The 20620-nt window shown below is 34.3% G+C and overlaps 1 protein-coding gene across 2 annotated transcripts in view; it reads left to right on the forward strand.

Moving 5' to 3' along the window:
- The window catches only part of ASCC3 (activating signal cointegrator 1 complex subunit 3), a 415044-nt gene that overhangs the window by 370177 nt on the left and 24247 nt on the right, over positions 1–20620 (forward strand). For both annotated transcript variants that reach the window (XM_037842528.1, XM_037842527.1), the window contains exon 37: positions 9987–10211. In XM_037842528.1, coding sequence (XP_037698456.1) covers positions 9987–10211 — 225 coding nt within the window. The remainder of the gene's footprint in view (positions 1–9986; positions 10212–20620) is intronic.

Genomic DNA, 20620 nt, shown 5'->3' on the forward strand with positions numbered 1-20620 from the left:
TACATATCTTGTAAATGGTGGAAGCTGAAAATCCACCTGTCATAATCCCCACTCCAGTGCTCTTTCCACCACTTCACACCATATCATACCACCCTAGTGATCTGTAACATTTCTAAGGGGATGAATTACTTACCATATTCCTAGGATTTTACTCTAATTCAAATCGTAGAAGCAGAAAAAGAGGGATCCTCAAAGAAAATAGCATAATTTTTAACTACAGAAACTATTACTGATAATAGTGGATGATTTTTAACTACAGAAACTATTATGATTTGATATTTTATAAACATTTATAAGCCAAATATTAACTCTTTTGATGATCACCAAAAAAGTTGTCTGTGTCAAATTTAATGATAAAAAAAGCCCTTACTTGTCAAAAGCATATATTAAATAATAAAATAAATAAATGTAAGCTTTTTCAATTGTATCTCACTATCAGGTATACATATTGACATAATTTATATTTCAAAAGTAATATTAAGCCTTCTTAAAAATATTTTCCGATAATGAGTCACTTACTCATTTGCATTTCAAATTTAACGTTAACCTATTTCTTCTCCCGTTTTTAGCTAAGATTTTTACTGTCCTCCAGTTCAGTCATAACCTCCTCAAAGATACTTTCCTGACCCAATGTTATTATTTGTACCTCTCCCTCATCATACTTGTCCTGTTATCATTTTACATTTATTTGTGGGAAATTTTTATCAAGATGTGTCTTACCTACTGACTGCAGATCTTCATGAGGGTAGGAGTCATGTGGTTGTTTTTGTTCACCATTGTATACCCAACAATAATATATGCTGAATAGATATTTGGTAAACAAATATCCCAGCACACTAAGGCCTTGCCCACCATAGTAGTCAAAATACTTTTTTATTAATGTATATAGCTTTTTGCAAAGAAATTATGGAATTCTTGGACAAGAAAGATTACTTCATGCACTGAGAAGAGGCATCACTGAATTAAAAGTTTTAGAAAGGTTCTTTGGGTAATCTACATTAAAGATCTGATGACTCCCTTATTAGACTTAGAATGATCCTTCTACTGCAGAGCATTATTTTTTCCAACCTTCAGTGTACTCAGCTGTTAGCCGACTCATCTGATACTGATACTGCTGGCAGTGAGCAAGTTCACAATCCTAGTGAATAAGGGGATTAAAGCAATAAATTGGGTAATTCCAGCAGAATTGGCATGGAATAGGGTCACATCTTACATGGAATTTAGGTTCTAAAGTAAGCAAATATAACAAAAAGCACATATCATCAAATTTACCTGAAAATAGCCCCAAAAGTATAGTCAGCATGATTGTGTGTAGTCAGCCTTGTTCAGATAGGCTACTTCTCAGTGAGTTCAACATCGCTTGTTTTACTCAAGCATTAGAAAAGATCTTTATTTCTTAAGTTTAGCACCACAGGAAGTAATTGGCTTGCATTTACAAGTCCATGCTTTATGAAAAGTGTGCCTCTTTGAATATTAAAATCACACTCAGCTCAAAAAGATATTCATACTTTGAGAGGGACTTGGGAATGAAGACCAGGAAATGCCCAGTTTATATATTGTCTCTCAATTTCTTGCTCTTTGTCTGGGGGTGGGGGTAGTATTTATAACTGAATTTGAACAAGATAAGTATATCTAAAATTTTACTCCTGTATTTTACTGAGGGAACTGGTTAAGTTAGAAAATACTGTTAAATTAGTGCCTTCAGTCAAATGCTTAATTTCCATAAATTGAACTTTTCATAATAGCTTTTATCCTATTGCCTACATATCTGAAACCTGGAAAACCAATTCAGTTGGCAGTATTAAAATAGCTATTGAATTTTCTTCTGAGTAAAGATCAGAAGGGGTTATATTTTATGAATAGTAGAAAGAAATTTAAAATATCAAGGTGTTTTTGTACATTAAAACAGATTTAAAGCTGATTTCTTCTCCTCCCATTACCTCCACTATCTGGATTATTGCCCTATCTTTAAGTGTATTTTGCATGCCTGACGGAAAGCTCCTGCTCACTGAATGTTCCCAACTTCTCTGCTATTAATAGTATCATCATTCTCCTCATCCCTGAGGCTTAAACCTCAGACCCCTCCCTCTCTGTTTTTATGGATCTGTTCATACTGTTTTCTGCCAGGGCTGCAGGGAATCTCTCTCCCTGTCTCATCTTCTGCAAATTTTTTTTTAGGCTTAGAGCAAACACTACCCTTTCTTGGAAACTCTCCAACACATTCAGTTCACTTCAGTGCTCTTCTCTGAGTAATGATATTTTATTTTACACTTAAAATAGTGGTTTGTTTATGTAAATTTTCCCTACTATGATTCTAATTGCCTTGAAGGAAAAGTTCATGTTTTACATTTCTGTTCCGTCTTCTTGCTTATCTGTTGTTCAATTTCTCTTAAACCTTTTGGCAAGGGTGGGAAAATAGGTGGACACTTGCTGATGGGTAACTTGGATAGAGCCTGGACATGAGATTGAGATGGGTCAGTCAGCAGGTGACAGTGCTTCAGTCCTGAAATCCACCTGAAACCCAAAAATAATAGCACTGTCATATGTATCTGTACCCCTTTTGTTGCAGATGACTTCAGAGAAAAATGAAAGAACTGAAATGACATATGCAAACAAAACCAAGATGCCACATGGGGGCAAAGCATTATTAACAGTACACACTTAGATAAAGCAATTCAAAATGAGTGAAGACAGTGTTCAAAATGGTCTGGAGTATCCATGATATTCTTCACTATTCTAAAACAAAATAAGATGAGATATAACTTAAAAATATTTACCGAGTTCAGTTAAACAGAATGCTCCAAAAAAATACTCATTTAAGATACTTTTTCAGCACCCTATATTAAATTGATTGCAGTTACTTCTAAGTAACTTTTTCCAGTCTCTTGGACTCACCATATCTCTTCTTCATAGCAGCTGTCACCACATCGTTTGCATTTATTTATGTGATTGATGGAATAATATCTGTCCTCCCCACTAGGAAGCTCATCTGTGCCCAGAGTCTGGAATGGCATATGGTAGATATTCAACAAATGTTTATTTAATTTATTCCATTCAAAGTTTTGAAATAGGAATTTACCTAAATAGAGTCTGAATTTTTTTTCGTTAGGATATAACACTATTATCATTGCCCCTATTTTAGGACTCTTGTAACATACATTTGCTATACAATAAAGGTACAGGCTTCTGAAATTGTATATTAAGCAGGAAAAGATGAAGACATTGTAGGCGTAGATAGTAAAGAATGCTCCAATGGTTTCATGATACTGAATTCCAAATAATAAAACTCTGATGGGTTCACTATGCAGTCTTATTTCATAGGCAGAAATCCACACTAACATAAGTTAGTAAACCTTAACTCCCATTCCTCCCATCTTGGCCCCTCCCCCAAGGAAATCACCAACCTGCTTTCTATCACTATAGATTTAGTTTGCATGTTCTAAAATATTATATAAATGAAGTCATAGCATATGTATTCTTTTTTCCTCTGGCTTCTTTTACTCAGCATTATTTCAGTATTCACCCATTTTGTGGCATGTATTAATAGTCCATTCTTTTTATAGCTAAATAGTATTCCACTGGATGACAATAACGCAATTTGTTTATCCATTCAACTACTGATGGACATTTAGATTTTTCCAGGTTTTGACTGTTACAAATAAGACTACTATCAACTTCTGTGTACAAGTCTTTATATGAACATAAGCTTTCTTTTCTCTTGGGCAAATCCCTAGGAATGGAATGGCTGAATCATATGGTATATGTATTTTAACTTTTTAAAAAAATGTGAAGCTATTTTCCAGAGTGGTTTTACTATTTTACATTCCCACCAGTTGCATATGAGAGTTCTAATTCCTCTGCATCCTTGTCAACACTTGGTATGTCAGTCATTTTAATTTTGGCCATTCTAGTTTGCATTTTCCTAATGATGTTGAACATTTTTACATAAAGAATCTTTTAAAATCTTTTGCCTATTGTTTACTGTTTTTGTTTGTTTTCTGACTTGAGTTTTGAGAGTTTGTTACATATTTTGGATACAAGTCCTTTATCAAATAAATAATTTTATAAAGGTCTGTGCTTACATTTTCATACTCTTAATGTCTTTTTAAAAGCAGAAGTTTTTAATTTTGATAAAGCTCAATTTATCAAAAAGCAATAAAATAACAATTTATCAATTTGTTCTTTTATGTATGGTTCTTTAGGTATCCTATTGAAGAAATCTTTGCCTGGCCCTAGGTCACAAAGATTTTCTCTTATGTTTTCTTCTGAAAGAATTACTGTTTTAGATTTTACATTTAGGTCTAAGATCCATTTTCAGTGAAAGTTAGGGATCAAAGTTTTGTTTTTGTTTTTTTGCTTGTGGATATCCAATTCTAATACCATTTATTAAAAAGACTTTTCTTTCGCCACTCACCCTTGGGCCTTTAAAAATCAGTTATCCATTTATGTGTGGGTTTATATTTGAACTCTGTTCTATTCCAATTCAATGCTTTTTGGATTAGCATAGCTTATAATAAGTCTTAAAGTCAGATAGTGTTAGCTCTTCTACTCTTTTTTTTTTTAAGCGTTCATTAGGCTATTCTAGATTCTTTGCATTCCCATATGAATTTTAGAATCAACTTGTCAGTTTCTACCAAAAAAAAAAAAATATATTGGCATTCTTACTGGGATTATATTAAATCTATAGATTATTTTGGGGGAGAATTAAGGTGTATCTCTCCACCTATTTAGGTCTTCCTTGATTTCTCTTAGCAGTGATTTATAGTTTTTACTGTATAGGTCTTTTACATATTGTGTCATGTTCATCCCTAAGTATTTCATATTTATTGATGCTATTGGAAATGGTGGAGTTTTGTTTTGTTTTTGTTTGTTTTTTTCCAGTTTCCAATTGTTGGTTGCTAATATACAGAAATACAACTGATTTTCAGATAGTGATCCTGTCTTTTGTTTTTGTGGATTCCGTTGGATTGGTACATTGAAAATCATAGTATCTACAAATAAAGATGGTTTTACTTCTTCCTTTCCAGTCTGGATACGTTGTATTCTTTTCCTTGCCTGGTTGCACTAGCTGGAACCTCTGGTGCAATGTTGAATAGAAGTGGTAAGAGCAGATGTCCCTGTCTTGTTCCTGATCTTAAGGAGAAAACATCAGTCTTTCACTATTAAATATACTATTAGCCATAGATTTTTCATAGATGCCACAGAGATGTACCTTTCTTTTCCTAGCTTGCCGAGAGTTTATTAGGAATGGGTATGAGATTTTGTTAAATATTTTTCTGTACCAATTAAGATTGTATGATTTTTCTTTTTTAAATTTATTAATAAGGTTAATTATTAATTGATTTTCAAATGTTAAACCAAACCTACATTCTCCAGATAATATACTTTGATATATTATCCTTTTCATATTTTTGCATTTGCGAATATTTTGGTTATGATATATTATCCTTTTTGTATATTTTTGAATTTGCTACTGTTTCGTTTAGAGGATTTTCATGTTTATGAGTTTCCTTTTTGTCTGGTTTTTTAGGAGTAATGCTGGTTTTATGAAATGAGTTGGAAAGTATTACTTCCTCTTTAACTTTCTAGAAAATTATTTGGTAGAGTTCACTAGGGAATTCATCTGGGCCTGGAGTTTTGTCTGTGAGAAGAATTTTAACTACAGACTCAATTTATTAAATACATATAGGGCTTTTCAGATTATCTGTTTCTTCTTGAATGAGTTTTGGTAGTTTGTGTTTTTCAAGGAATTTGTCCATCTCATTTCAGTTGGCAAATCTATAAGCATAAACTTGTTCATAATATTCTCTTATCCATTTCGTATCTGCAAAATATTAGGTTGTTGTTCTCATTCCTGATAATGATATGTTTCTTCTCTCCTTTTTTTCCTGATCAGTTTCGTTAGAGCTTTATCAATTTTATTGATCTTCTCAAAGTCCCATCTTTTGGTTTCATTGACTTTCTTCATTGTTTTTGTTTTATATTTCATTAATGTGTTCTTTAGCCTTTATTATTTCTTCTATTTACTCTGGGTTTAATTTGCTCTTCTTTTTCTAGTTTCTTAGGGTAGAATATAAGGTCATTGATTTGAGACCTTTCTTCTTTTCTAATAGAGATATTTAGTTTGATAAATTCCCATAAGTATTGCTCTACTGGCATTCCACAAAATCTGGTATATGTTTTCATTTTCATTCAGTTCAAAATACTTTTGAATTTTACTTTTGATTTCTTATTTGACCCATAGATTATTTAATAGGGTGTTACTTAGTTTTGAAGTGTGGGTATTTCCAGAGATATTTCTATAATTGATTACTAATTTAATTTTATTGTGGTCAGAATATGACTTGAATCCTTCTAAATTTATTGAGGCTTTATAGGCCAGAATATGATCTATCTCAGTAAATGTTCTGTGTGCTCTTGAGAAGATTTTGTATTCTATTGTCATTGGGTGGAGTGTTCTATGAATATCAATCAGGGCAACTTAACAGTGTTGTTCAATTCTACTATATTCTTGCTGATTTTGTTTACTTTGTCTACCACTTACTGAGAAAGAGCTATTGAAACAGCTATAATTGTGGATTTGCCTATTTTTCCCTTTACTCCTATCAGTTTTTCAGTTTATGTATCCGCGTAATTGATTGACTTCTTTATCATTATGAAATGATCATATTAACCTTGGTAATATTCCTTGCTCTGAAATCAGCTTTTCCTGAAATTTATATGGCCATCCCACCTTTCATCCTTGTACTTTTAACAAAGTTGCATGTTCGTTTTTAAAGTCTGTTTCTTATAGGTAGTCTATAGTTAGATCATGCTTTTCTATGCAATCACTGGCTTTAATTGGGAGGCTTTAGACCATTTACATTTAATATGATTATTGATAGACTAGGGTTTAAATGTATAGTCTTGCTGTTTGTTTTCCAGAGATCTTTCTCTTTTTTCTGTTTTTAATTTCGTTATAGTCTGAAAACATACTTCATGTGCCCCATCTATTTGTTCCCTTATTCTTTTTTTCTATATTTTTCTTTCTTTCTTTCTTTCTTTTTTTTTTTTTTTTTTTTTTTTTTTGCCTTCTTACAGATTCTTTCTTATCTCTTTTGCTGGCTTATTAGCCATAACTTTTGTGTTTTACTGTTTTGGTGGTTGCCTTGGGATTTAGAACATACTTTTTTTTAACTTATAACCTATCATCAAGTGATGTCATACCACTTCATGTATCCTAAAAGAACCTCATAATAGTATACTTCCATTTCTCCCCTACCAGGCTTTACGCTATTAAGTCATACATTTTACTTTTGCACGTTTTAAATGTCACAATACATTCTTTATTATTTTTGTTTAAACATCCAATTAACTTTCAAAGATATTAAAATAGTAAAAACAAAAATTTTTATATTTATCCATGTTGTTACCATTTCTAGTGTTCTTCATTCCTTTGAATAGATCCATATCCATATTTTCCTCTAGTATCATTTGTTTTCTGCCTGAACAACATTCTTTAACATTTCTTATGGTGTAGGTCTGATGAATTCTTTCATCTTTTGTACATGGGAAAAACCTCCATTTGTTTTTGAAGATATTTTCACTGAATATAGAATTGTAGGTTGAAAGTTTTTTTTCATTCAGTACCTTAAAGATGCTCCTCCACTATCTTCTCACTTGCATTATTTCTGGTGAGGAATCTACTGTCATTCTTACCTTGTTTTTCTGTACCTGTGTCTTTTTCCCCCACAGGCTTCTTTTCAGATTTTCTGTTTATCAATGGTTTTGAGCAATTTGATTATGACATACCATGGTGTAGTGGTTTTGTTTTTTTTGTTTTTTATTTTCATTTTTCTTGTACTTGAGGTTCCTTGAACTTCTTGGATCTGTAGATCTTTATTTCTCATCAAATTTGGAAATTGTTCAGCCATTATTTTTTCAAATGTTTTCTCTGCCTTCCCTCCGTCAGGTACTCCAATCACATGTGCATTAGGCCTCTTGAAGTTGTCTGATGGATCACTGTTGCTGATCACTTTTTGCTTTCAGTCTTTTTCTCACTGTTTCATTTTTAATACATTGATGTCAATAAACTCACTAATCTTTTCTTATATATGCTTCCTTTTATACTATCCAGTGTATTTCTCATCTCTAGATGCTTGAGTTGGGTATTTGTCTCTAACTTTTTGAACATTTGCCGTGCAGTTATAACTGTTGCTTTAATGTTCTTCTCTGCTAACTCTTAAGATCTGTGTCAGTACTGGGTTGGTTTCCATTGGTTGATTATCCTCCTCATTATGGATCATGTTTTCCTGCCTTTTTGCATGGCTGATAATCTTTTATTGGATGCCAGACATTGAGAATTTTGCCCTCTTGAATGCTTATATATTTTTGTGTTCCTGTAAATATTCTTGAGATTTGTTCTGGAATGGCAGTTATGTCACTTGGAAAGAGTTTGATCCCTTTAGATCTTGCTTTTATGATTAGGCAGGTCCAGAGTTGTAGTCATTCTAGGGCTAGTTATTCCTCACTGCTTTTGCAAGATCTATGGCCTGTGAATTATGAGTTTCTCGATCTGTATGGTAGAAACACACTTTTTGGACCCTGTTTGAATCCTGGGCACTGTTCCCTGTAATCCTTTTGGTTGGTTCTTTCCCTGATCTTGAGTTGTTTTCTCACATGCATCCACTATTTAGTACTCTGCTGAATACTCAAGGGGGACCCTTTGCAGATCTCTTGCACTCTCTCTGTGCAGCTCTCTTGCACTCTCTCTGTGCAGCTCTCTACTCTGATACTCAGTTTTGCATACTCTAGCCATGTTAATCTCTCTGGACTCTCAGCTTCATTGCTTCAACTCAAGAAGTCCTCCATGTCTACCTGGATTCCCCCTCTCTGCACCACAACCTGGAAACTCTCCATGCAGTGGAGCAATCATAGAGCTTCCCTAGGTTGTTTCCCACATCTCAGGGATCACTGTCTTTCATTGCCTTATGTTCAGGCGCTTGAAAGACATTGTTCCATAAGTTTTGTCTTTTCTGTTGTTGCAGGAGGATTATAAATCCAGTCCTGATTATTCTATCATACTCTATCAAACAATTTTTTAATAATATAAGCAATTAATGTTATGGGTGATGTAGGTCTCTTATCAATATCAATGGACTGAATCTCAAATAACTACATTTTTGGAAAAATGAGATTTTTCTTTCACATCCAGTGCTAATAACTAGATTAGTTTTGTTTGTTTTTAATGAAAAAGTCTATTTCCATTCAGTAGGCTCAGTAGGTTTTTATTGATTGATATATCATGGAAGCTTCCTTTCACCACTGAAACCTACTCTAAACTTAAGGTTGAAAATCAAAAGAAAAGTGTTTATTGCAGAAAATTTTTATCTTAATCTAATTTACTACAGTAAATTTTAAGTTAATCATCCTGTTCTTCACCCTGTTCTCATATCACTTACCAAGCATATCCTTACCCTTTCCCCAACTTGTCTTATTTCTTCCACTCATTCTTCAGATCTCAACTTAAACATCACTTTTTTCCAAAAACCTTACGTTGACCCTCTAAAATAAGTAGGTTCCCCACATTGAATGTCCTTTCAGCACTCTGTACTTGCCAGTTTATAGCATTCATTACATTTTATAAACTTTGTCTGTCTTCCTTGAAGGTCCTTCAGTTTCTGATTCACTGCTTTGGGCCCAGTGTCAAGCATAGTATGTGACACCCAGTAGATGCTCTATTAATAATTTTTGTTGACTATGTGAAAAATAAAGAGCATTAATGAATTTCAGGTATATTGTTCATTACTGATGTTGTGTTACATATTAATAACTATTGAAGAAAGCAAAATGCTAAGGTATATGGTTACTTGGTGGCTTTTCTAAACTGTGTTTTAAATAGCAATAGTTAAAACGAAGTATGTGAATTATACTTTTGATCCAGCAGATTTGTACGCACACACATATATGGGTTGGTTGGTTAGTTTGTTCGTTTGTTTGTTTTTCAGGACGCAGAAGAATACACAGATTTGCCAGTAAGACACAATGAAGACCATATGAATAGTGAACTGGCAAAATGTCTTCCCATTGAATTAAATCCTCATTCATTTGACAGCCCCCACACCAAAGCACATCTCCTGCTACAGGCACATCTCAGCCGAGCTATGCTGCCCTGCCCAGATTATGACACTGATACCAAAACAGTCTTGGATCAAGCTCTCAGAGTATGTCAGGTATGAAAGTCATTAAACCTACATTTTCTCCTGTCTTTTCTGCCTCCCCTCTCCACCAACTTTATTTTGGAATAAAATATCTTTGCAATTAAAATTTTTGTTGTAGCATTGTTGAGAGAAACCTAGTGAATCAAATCAAGAATTTGCAAAGAAAAAGAAAAATTAAATGCAATAAGATGACAGTTTCAGTCATTCTTTCAAACAAAATTTGTTGAGGACAAATTTAGGTACCTGACACTTTTCTAGGCCTTGAGCATATAGCAGTGAACTAGATGGAAGAGTCTCTGCTGTTATGGGCTTTCACTCAAGATGGAGATAGCTACTGTGAAAAAAAAATAATGAAGCATGTAAAGGAAACAGAGAGAAAGATGGAAGGCACTGTTTTGTGGTGTTTCTTAACTTGGTGTTTAGGAACTAGTTTGCTCTGATAAGGTGACATTTAAGAAAGAATTGAAGGAAAGGAGAGAGCCGTAAAGTTATCTGGGGGAGTGTATTCCAAACATTAAGAAAAGCAAGTTCCAAGACCTTTATGCAGGAATTTAATTGCTATGTTCGAGGAAAAGCAGGACACTATAAGAGAGAAGCATATGTAAAACGAATGGTTAGAAATAAATTCAGAGGGGAGCAGAAGTGGAGGATGTAGAGAGAAACGGCCTTTGCCAACCATGGTGAAGCTTTTAGATTTTGCTGTAAATAAGAGAGGAGTTATTAGAGGAGGGGTCCACTAATGTTTATGTTAGTTGTATCTATCTATATTTGCCATAGTATTTAAAACTGAGAAAATTTCCAAATATTAATGCATTTTATAATAACAGTAATAAACCCATTGCATATTAACACAAATAACATGATTTTCATGGAAGAAGTGAGAAGTGTGGCAGTGTTTTACATTTTTGCAGATCTCTTTAATGTCTAACTTTATAAAAGTCAGCTAGATTCCGTATATCTCTTTTCATAATCAGTCTCTTATAATATGATGTTTTAGTTGAAGTATATGGCGAACATCCATCCCCACAGATATATATAGTTGGAAAACGGAAGAGCATTTTAATAGCCTTTTCAGATAGGTGTGAATATTCCTCATTGATACTATACAAAAACTTGACAAGTGGTATTTCTTGAATATTACTTGCAACATGGTTTATGAAATCAGATCAAAAACTTTTCAAACCTTGAATGCTCTAAGAATAGGCAAGAAATGATGGTGACTGGGTTGTATGGGTGAAGTCAATGAGAATTGGTTGGATCCTGTATATATTTTTAAGGAGAACTAACAGAATCTGCTAATTGATTAGATGAGAGCTTTTACAGAAAGAAAAGAACCAAAGATAGTCCTGAGGCTTTTCTCCAGAGCAAATAGAAGGATGAATTTGCCATTTATTGGGAAACGATTGTGAGAGGAACAAGTTTTAGAGGGGGAAGTTCATCTAACGTATTAAGATTGTGAGGGATTTTGATTTTCTACATTATACCTTTTTGGACATTTCTATAATAAAAAATAATTTTTAAAATTTTCAAAATACTTAAGTTCTAAAAGCAAAGGCTGTGAAGATATGTGTACAAGGATATATATTAGAGCATTATTTTCAAAATTAAAGGTTTGGAAATAATCAAAATATCTCACAGGTTATTGAACACTGTAAATGAGTACAATTCCATTAATGAATTCTATGTATCTATGGCTATAGGTGAACATAAACCTAAAGAAATAATCTAGAGTAGTATCCACCAAATATTAACAGTATCCACCTCTTGGTAATAGAATTGGGGGTAATTTTTAATTTCTTATTTATGCATGTCTAAGATGTTTGAATGTTTTCAAATAAGCCTCCAACTTTCTTACCAAAAAAAAAATGTATTGTTTAAAAAAAGAAGGATGTTTTATAAAATAGAGTAAACACAAGCTATGAGGAATAAGAAGGGAAGTAAGGTTATAATAAACTCATTAATTTTTGACACTGTTTTATAACTAACACATGGTTTACTTCTTTGGGAAGATGACTTGCCACTCCTTATTAGTCACGCTTTACAAACAAAGGTTAAAGTTCCTAAAGTTTTAGCTGGGGCCCTGGATACTCATTTGTGTTTGCTAAATTTTTTTTTTTTTCTTGCAAACACTGACCTGTTAATGATCCTTGGGGTCAGAAAGGGTTAGAGAGAAGTTGCAAGAGGAATTAATTTTTTAGATATAGTATTAGCCTTGTGATACTTGCAGATACACTTATAGATGTAGGTGTGTAGATCATATGTAAAAATTATAATGCCTGCTCAAGTTACTGATACTCTCTTTTTCAACACTGTGTCAATAATGATTCAAAGGCTGTATAAGAATAAAAATACAAAATTTCCAAAGGAGTCTGTTTCTAAATTTACTAAAGGGAAAAGAATTCAGCCAGGTACTTTTCAGCTGTATTCAATAGTTTTGGGTATAGTTTCCTGGGATGATCTTTATATTTCATGATTTTTTTCAATCCTCCTAAATAGCATCTACTAGTTTTACTCTTAACTGTAAAAGTAGTACACTTCAGTGTAGAAAATTTGGAAAAGCAATATATTCAAATTAAAACACTCCATAGTAGAGAGAATATGCTATGGCAGCATAGGGAGGAGTGGAAGCTAGTTAGTCCCCTTAGAACAACTAATAAACAATGAAGAGCAGTGGGTAAATAATCTGGAATAACTGCTGGGGGACAAACATGACTGTCCACACATCATACACCAACCTGGATTGGGAGGAATGCCTGAGATCACAGCATAAAATCTGTAAGTAAAAACTGCAGACCCAAGCCAAGAGCCCCTCCCCCACAGCAGCCCAGACTGCAAAGCCTCGCTGTGCTAGAGAGCAGAACTCTTTGAACAAGTGAATATACCTCAGCCCAGCTCCATCTGAGGTTTTAATTAACAAATATTGACTGCTCAATACAAGCTATGAATCCCCAACAAACAGACAGAGGCTTTTGGTGACAACTGACCTTGGAGAGCCAGAGGACCTCTCTGGGAGGGAGGGGGAGCCCAGAGGACCAGGTGCTATCTCTGGCTGACGGGTGAAACTGAGGATGGCCGTGGACTGGCCCTGTAAGGGGGCTTTCTGTCCCTTTTTCAGCCCGGTGGAGAAAGCCTCAGCCATTTTCAGTTCCCAGCACTCTAACTCAGACAAGGGGGGAGATAGCAGAGTCAGAGACTATTCAAATGTAAATGATATCTCCCCAGGGGGTGTATCTTCCCTAAGAAGAAAGAGGTGGTGCCAAACTCTACTACCCGCCTTCCATTCAGAACCAGCCCACAGAGCCTGGAGAAAGACAGCCATGGGCCACACCGCCTTACACCAGTCTGGAGTGACAGGCTGACAGGCGCCGCCTGCTTGGCAGAAGAGCACAGTGGCTTGACACCTCATAGGATGTATCAATTTTCTAAGACCTGATACTATTGCCTCCTTCTGAAACCCAAGCCCTTTCTGGTCTGGGAAAACCTAATTGCAGTAACCAAGGAAACCAGATGCCTAGACAACAGAAAACTACAACCTACACTAAGAAAAACAAAGTTATGGTCCAGTCAGAGGAACAGACTTACACTTCAACTGAGATACAGGAATTAAAACAGCTAATGCTAAATCAATTCAAAAAGCTTAGGGAAGATATGGCAAAAGAGATGAAGCATATAACAAAACACTGGGCGTACCTAAGGTAGAAATTAAAAGTTCGAAAAAACTGACAGAATCCATGGAAATGAAAGGCACAACACAAGAGATGAAAAACACAATGGAGACATACAACAGCAGATCTCAAGAGACAGAAGAACACTCAGGAACTGGAGAACAAGACACCTGAAATCCTACACACAAAAGACCAGATAGAAAAAAGAATAGAAAAATATGAGCAACTTCTCCAGGAATTGAATGACAACATGAAACACAAGAATGTATGTGTCGTGGGTGTCCCAGAAGGAGAAGAGAAGGGAAAGGGGCAGAAGCAATAACAGAGAAAATAATCAATGAAAATTTCCCATCTCTTACGAAAGACATAAAATTACAGATCCAAGAAGTTACAGTGTACCCCAAACAGAATAGATCTGAATAGGCCTATGCCAAGACACTTAATAATCAGATTATCAAATGTCAAAGATAAAGAGAGAATCCTGAAAGCAGCAAGAGAAAAGCAATCCATCACATACAAAAGAAGCTTGATAAGACTATGTGCAGATTTCTCAATAGAAACCATGGAAGCAAGAAGGTGATATATTTAAGACACTGAAACAGAAAAACCACCAACCAAGAATCCTATATCCAGCAAAACTGTCCTTCAAATATGAGGGAGAGCTTAAAATGTTCTCTGACAAATAGACAATGACAGAGTTTGTGAACAAGATACCTGTTCTACAGGAAACACTAAAGGGAGCACTACAAACAGAAAGAAAAAGACAGGAGTGGCAGGTTTGGAAAACAGTTGTGGGAGATAGTAGCACAGCAATGTAAGTACACTTAATAAAGATGACTGTGAGTGTGGGTAAAAGAGGAAGGTTGGGAGCATGTGGGACACCAGAAGGAAAGAGGAAAGCTAAAGACTGGGACTGTATAACTCAGTGAAACCAGGGTGCTCAACGATTGTGATAAAAGGTACAAATATGTTTTTACATGAGGGAGAATAAATGAATGCCAACATTGCAAGGTGTTAAAAATAGGGTGGGATTGGGGAAAAAATACAATCAATGCAAACTGGAGACTATGGTTGACAGAAACATTGTATTATGCTTCCTTTAATGTAGCAAAGGCAATATCCAAAGCTAAGTGCATATGGGGGGGGCATGGGAGAGGTGTGTGGGACTCTTGGCATTGGTGACGTTGTCCGACTCTTTATTCTACTTCGGTTTAATGCTATCTTTCCTTTTGTCGCTTCCTAGCTGTCATGTTTTTGTTTTTTTCTTTCTCTTTTTTTTTCCTTTTGTCTCTCTACCTTCTTTGATTCTTCCTCCTCCTTTGTGGAAGAAATGGAGATGTCCTTATATAGATAGTGGAAATAGGGGTGAATACATAAATACATGACTATACAGGGAACCATCGATTGTTTACCTAGGACGGAATGTATGGTGTGTGAACAAAACAGTCTTTAAAAAAATGGGTTGATGAAGAAAGCTTGAGGGGACTATATTGAGTGAAATAAGACAGACACTTAAGGACAAATATTGCAGGGTCTCACTGCTATGAGCTAGTTATAATATGTAAACTCATAGACATGAAATATAAGTTACCAGGATATAGAATGAGGCTAAAGAATGGGAAGTGGTTGCTTATTATGAGCAGAATGTTCAACTAGGGTGAGCTTAAACGTTTGGAAGTGGACAGAGGTGATGGTAGCACGTTGTGAGAATGACTAACAGTGCTGAATGGTCTGTGAAAGGGTAAGCTCAGAGTCACGTATGTCACCAAAAGGAAAGTTGGAGGTTAAAATATTGGAATGTATAAAACAGTGAATCTTGTGGTGGGCAATGTCCGTGATTAACTGTACAAATATTAGAAATCTCTCTCATGAACTAGAGCAAATGTATGACACTATATCTAGAAGTTAATAATAGAGGGGCATATAGGGAAAAATATATACCTATTGCTAAACTATATACTACATTAATGATATTTTAACATTCTTTCATCAACAGTAACAAATGTACTATACCAATACTATGAATCAATAATGGAGGGAGGGTGGTTAGGGGTATGGGAGGATTTGAGTTTCCTTTTTTTTGTCTTTATTTCTTTTATGGAGTAATGAAAATGTTCTAAAACTTGAAAAAAATTAATTGTGATGGATGCACAGCTGTATGATGGTACCATGGGCAATTGATTGTACACTTTGGATCTTTGGATAATTGTATGGTTTGTGAACAATCTCAATTTAAAAAAAATCCATAGTAATTACATCTCCACCTCCATGAATATGAGGCTCTTTTCTCTTTTTTAGTGATCTTTTTAAATTAATAAAAAATTAACTTTTAAAATAATTTCAGGCTTATAAGAAATTTATAAAGCTAGTAAAATGAAATTTCCTGTACCCTTCACCCAGCTTCCCCAATTGTTAACATCTTATATAACCTCAGTACATGTCCAATCCTATTAACTAATCTGCCGACCTTACTCAGAAGTTTGGATTTTTTTCCTACCAATGTTCTCTCTCTGGACCAAGATCCAAAACAGGTATTTTGTTGTCATGCCCCCTTAACTTCTTGTCTTTTGAAGACACTCTTGGAAAGCACTGGCCCATTATTTTGTAGAGCATCCTTCAATTTGGGTTTGCCTGATATTTCCTCATGATTACATTCAGCTTATGTATTTTTGACAAGAATACTACTGATGTTGTGCCCTCTTATATCACATCAGGAGGCTGATTAGATGAATGTTCTCATCACTGGTGATGTAAACTATGTGAACGTCACCAACTTGAGTTGATGTCTCCCAGGCTCCCCTATAAAGTTATACTTTTTTTCCTCTGTAGTTGGGAAGTTTCTTCTGGGGATATAGTTTGGCATTATGTATATATATCCCATTTTCATCATACTTTCATACCCTATTATTAGCATTTATTGGTGATATTTGCCTAACACAATTATTTCTATGGTGATTTCCTATTTCCATCATTGCTTCTATATATATTAATTTGGAATTCTACTTTAAGAAAGAACTTTCCCTTCTACCCCATTTATTTATTCATTTTATTCAATTCTTTATTTGTATCCATATAGATTTGTGGATGTTTGCTTTATTCTAATGGATAAAATCCACTACTATCACTGTTTATTTTTCAGCTCAGATTGTCCCAGAGTCAGCCATTGGGAACCTCTCAAGTTGACTCCTAAATCCTTTTGGTATGCTCCAATCATTTCTTGAACACTCAACTTTCTTGCATCTTGTACTTTCCCATTCCTAGATCAACCATTTTCCCAAGAAACTTGGTTTCCTTTTATTAGAAACTGGTTTCAGAAACTAAAATCTGGGTGCTAGTTGCACTTGTCAATACTTGGGTGTCATTGCTTCTAGCCCGTTTCAGTGGACAAAGCCAGGAAATATAAATAAGTGTATATAGACATCTGTACCTATTTGTACTTCTATTAATCTGTGTAAGTATGTATATATATATTTGTATGTTTGTATGAAAATATATATTTACATTATGTGTTTATATGTGTATTTAAACCGTGAATTCATTCTGTTAACTCCAGTTCTCATTCACCATCAAAGGGTTCATTTTGGCCTTCACCCTTTTTAAACTTGTAACTTCTTTGTCCATCCTGAATAAATGTGGCTCTCATTAACCGTTTATCTACTTATTTTCTCAGTCCTAGAATATTCATGGCATCGTTTTAGAATTGCTAACCCTTACCACTGTAAAAAAATAAATTTACTAACTAGGGTATAATAGTTGTGTACTTTTTGTCTTTGGGGGCTCTTTCTCTTTGTACGTTTACACACGCACGTGTGTGTGCTCTCACCTTTTTCTTTTTTTTACAAATTTATACCATGTTATTTTATAACTTGTTTTTTAATGTAACAATTTAAACCATTAAATATTCTTCTCTAGCGTAATTTCTAATGGCACATTATATTCACTCATATGAATAAATCATGATTTATTCAATGAGTTCCCTATTAGACATTAGTGTGTGCAATTTTTCTCTTATAAATTATAAGCATCAGTTTTTATCATCCTGAATGATTGACTTTTGACTTTTCAGAAACCTCCTGGAAAGAAATTTTGTTGGAAAGAGATGACAGCTACATATCCTAAATACGCTCATTCCTGCAATTTCCCTGTAGAAATGTGATAAAAGTAATCAAATCAGGAAGAGGAAAGAATATTTAGATTGCTAATGGAAAACTTGGGTTGCAAATCAAGAGTTGATATTATTTTCCAAGACTGATTCACAATTCTAACTGTTATATCCTGTTGTTCTCATTTGATACGTGGGTACCATTGGCCTTAGAAGGCTTTGGTGCAAGCAGTTTCCAAGCTGCAGCCCCGCTTGTTGATAGATTATACTACAGCCCTCATGGTACATCAGCATGACCTTGTGTTCTGCGGATGGGACTCCGAGCCACAAGCTCTGACTAAAAATTCAGCCCTGCTGCTATTTTAATATAAGGCCTTAGGCAAGTCACTTAACCCCTGGTGTCTGAGTAAAAACACCTTACAAGAATGGGGCATTAGTTAATGTTTTTAAAATAAACAATGATTTGAGGACCCAAGGAAACAGGTCTTAGTATCCTCATTCTTTGTCATGCTTTTATTTCCTTGCTTTATCATAGCTATTTAACTCTCAAGTATTTTTTATTCCTTTTATTGTATAGCAACATAACTTTTACAACAATCATCATTTAGATTATAAAAACTAGTTTTGATTAGCCGTGTTTGGGGAATCTTTCACAGAAGAAAAACATAATTGTAGTAGTATTTCCCCTGGCTTGAAGTCAGAATTTACCATGCAGTCTGCCTCCACTTCTGCATCCCTTTTCAAGTTGTGTCAGGGTCATTTGTGTCATTTTTTCACTTGAAGGTTTTTTGTAATAGTTCCTTTTAATTTAAATTTTACTGTTACTAGCATATCTATTTCCATCCTGCCCCCAAAAAATAAAAGTAAAAATTATTATACTTATCTCAGTTTTTAAAATCTGCTTCAAATGCTCAAATTTTGTGAACTGAGTAATTATGGGATTATTCTTGCCCTCACCTTTGAAATCCTCTTCTTGATAGTTAACTGCAAAATGTATCTGTGAAATATAGCCAATGATGTGACATCCTTTCTTTGCTGGAGGTACCAAAGAGAAACTTTGTTAACCTTAATGGGAAAATTATGAATACCAAATGATAAGTATTAAAAATTAAAGTGACATGTCTAAATTTTCCAAATTTGATGACAAAATAAGACTAGCTATAAATGCCTGGTGTTTTGATTAGCTCTGTGCCTCACACTGTTTATTATCAAGGGGCAAAGGAATTGGTATTCAAAAACATTTAACCCTGTTAAAGGTGATTTGTTCAGAAAGTCAGTGCAAAACCAAATGGATATATCAGGACATTAATTCCTTCTCTGATATCTTTGATTCTAAGAAGTACCACATATGTTTACGTTAATATCATCTTCATTTAAATGAAAAGCATTTAAATACAATGCTAAGCCAAATGGTCTGAGGATAAATATTTATTTCTTAGTCACTCCCACTACCTTCTATATGGTATTCACATCAAAATTTCCCAGTAACTGACCTTTCTAGTGAATAATGTTAAAAGAGAAAGGCTAATGGAGCTTTCTTAGTGAGCTGAAAATCAGAGGGCTGTGTGATTCAAATTTTAATTGTGCTCTGTTTTCTGGGTTAATTTGGGAAAGTTTCTTTCTGAACAGTCAAGGCCAGATTTATCCTTCAGCTAGTTTTATCTCGTCTATGGCCTAAGTTTTAATAGATCAAAACATTTGTGTGCATTTTAAGATTTATTTTAAAGGAAGCAGCAATACCCTTAAAGACTACACAATAGTGATGTTACTTCATGAAAAGAGAATACACACACACACACACACACAAAGAAATGTGACAGTACATATTTTCCAAGTCAGGTATTTAGAGGGTTTTTCCCCCATTGATTGCAAAGATCTCTGGGAAACCTATACTTCAAAATTTAATTTTTAATTAATCAATATTAAATTCAAAATTCTGTTATAATATTTGGGGAACCATGGCATATCTGCCCCACACACCCCCCCCACACACCCCAAAATTACTATTTAATAAAATCCCCTAAGGCTGACCTTCATAACCATGGTGGTGATGGTGGCAAACATTTTAGGGCTTTCCATTATACCAGGCTCTGTTCTAAATGCTTTCCATTGTATTGAGTCATTTGTCACAATATTCCAATGAAATAGTAAAATTATTTTCCATATTTACCAGATGAAGACTAAGTAACTTTCCCAAGATCACATCAGAAAGCAAAGTCAGCCTTTAGCACAGATTTAATACAATAAAAGTTTATTTCACTGGATTCTCTTTGTCCTATAAAGATTGATTTAAAGATTATATTAATGGTCTACTGAAAATTTGTTGTAAAATGTGGAAACTTCATGGGAATTTCCACATTTTTTTTAGCCAAGAATTCCCTTTAGACCGAGAATAATATTTGTAAATTAATCCCTCCTTTTCAATGTATCGCAGATCACTTCCTTTTAATTACTGTTTCCAGTTTCAACAGTCTGCCTATAATTACTTTAACCATTTTCTAAGAGAGACTTGTTAATATGCTTGAATATTTGTAACCACCTTATTATAATCACTCTACAGTATCCAGTTGATATGCTGTTTGCCTTTTTGTATCAACTGCTTATGATCCTTCTCGTGGTTTTTATATTATTCAAGATAGACCAATGGATTAACA

Source organism: Choloepus didactylus, chromosome 7, assembly GCF_015220235.1.
Source record: "Choloepus didactylus isolate mChoDid1 chromosome 7, mChoDid1.pri, whole genome shotgun sequence".
NCBI lineage: Eukaryota > Metazoa > Chordata > Mammalia > Pilosa > Megalonychidae > Choloepus > Choloepus didactylus.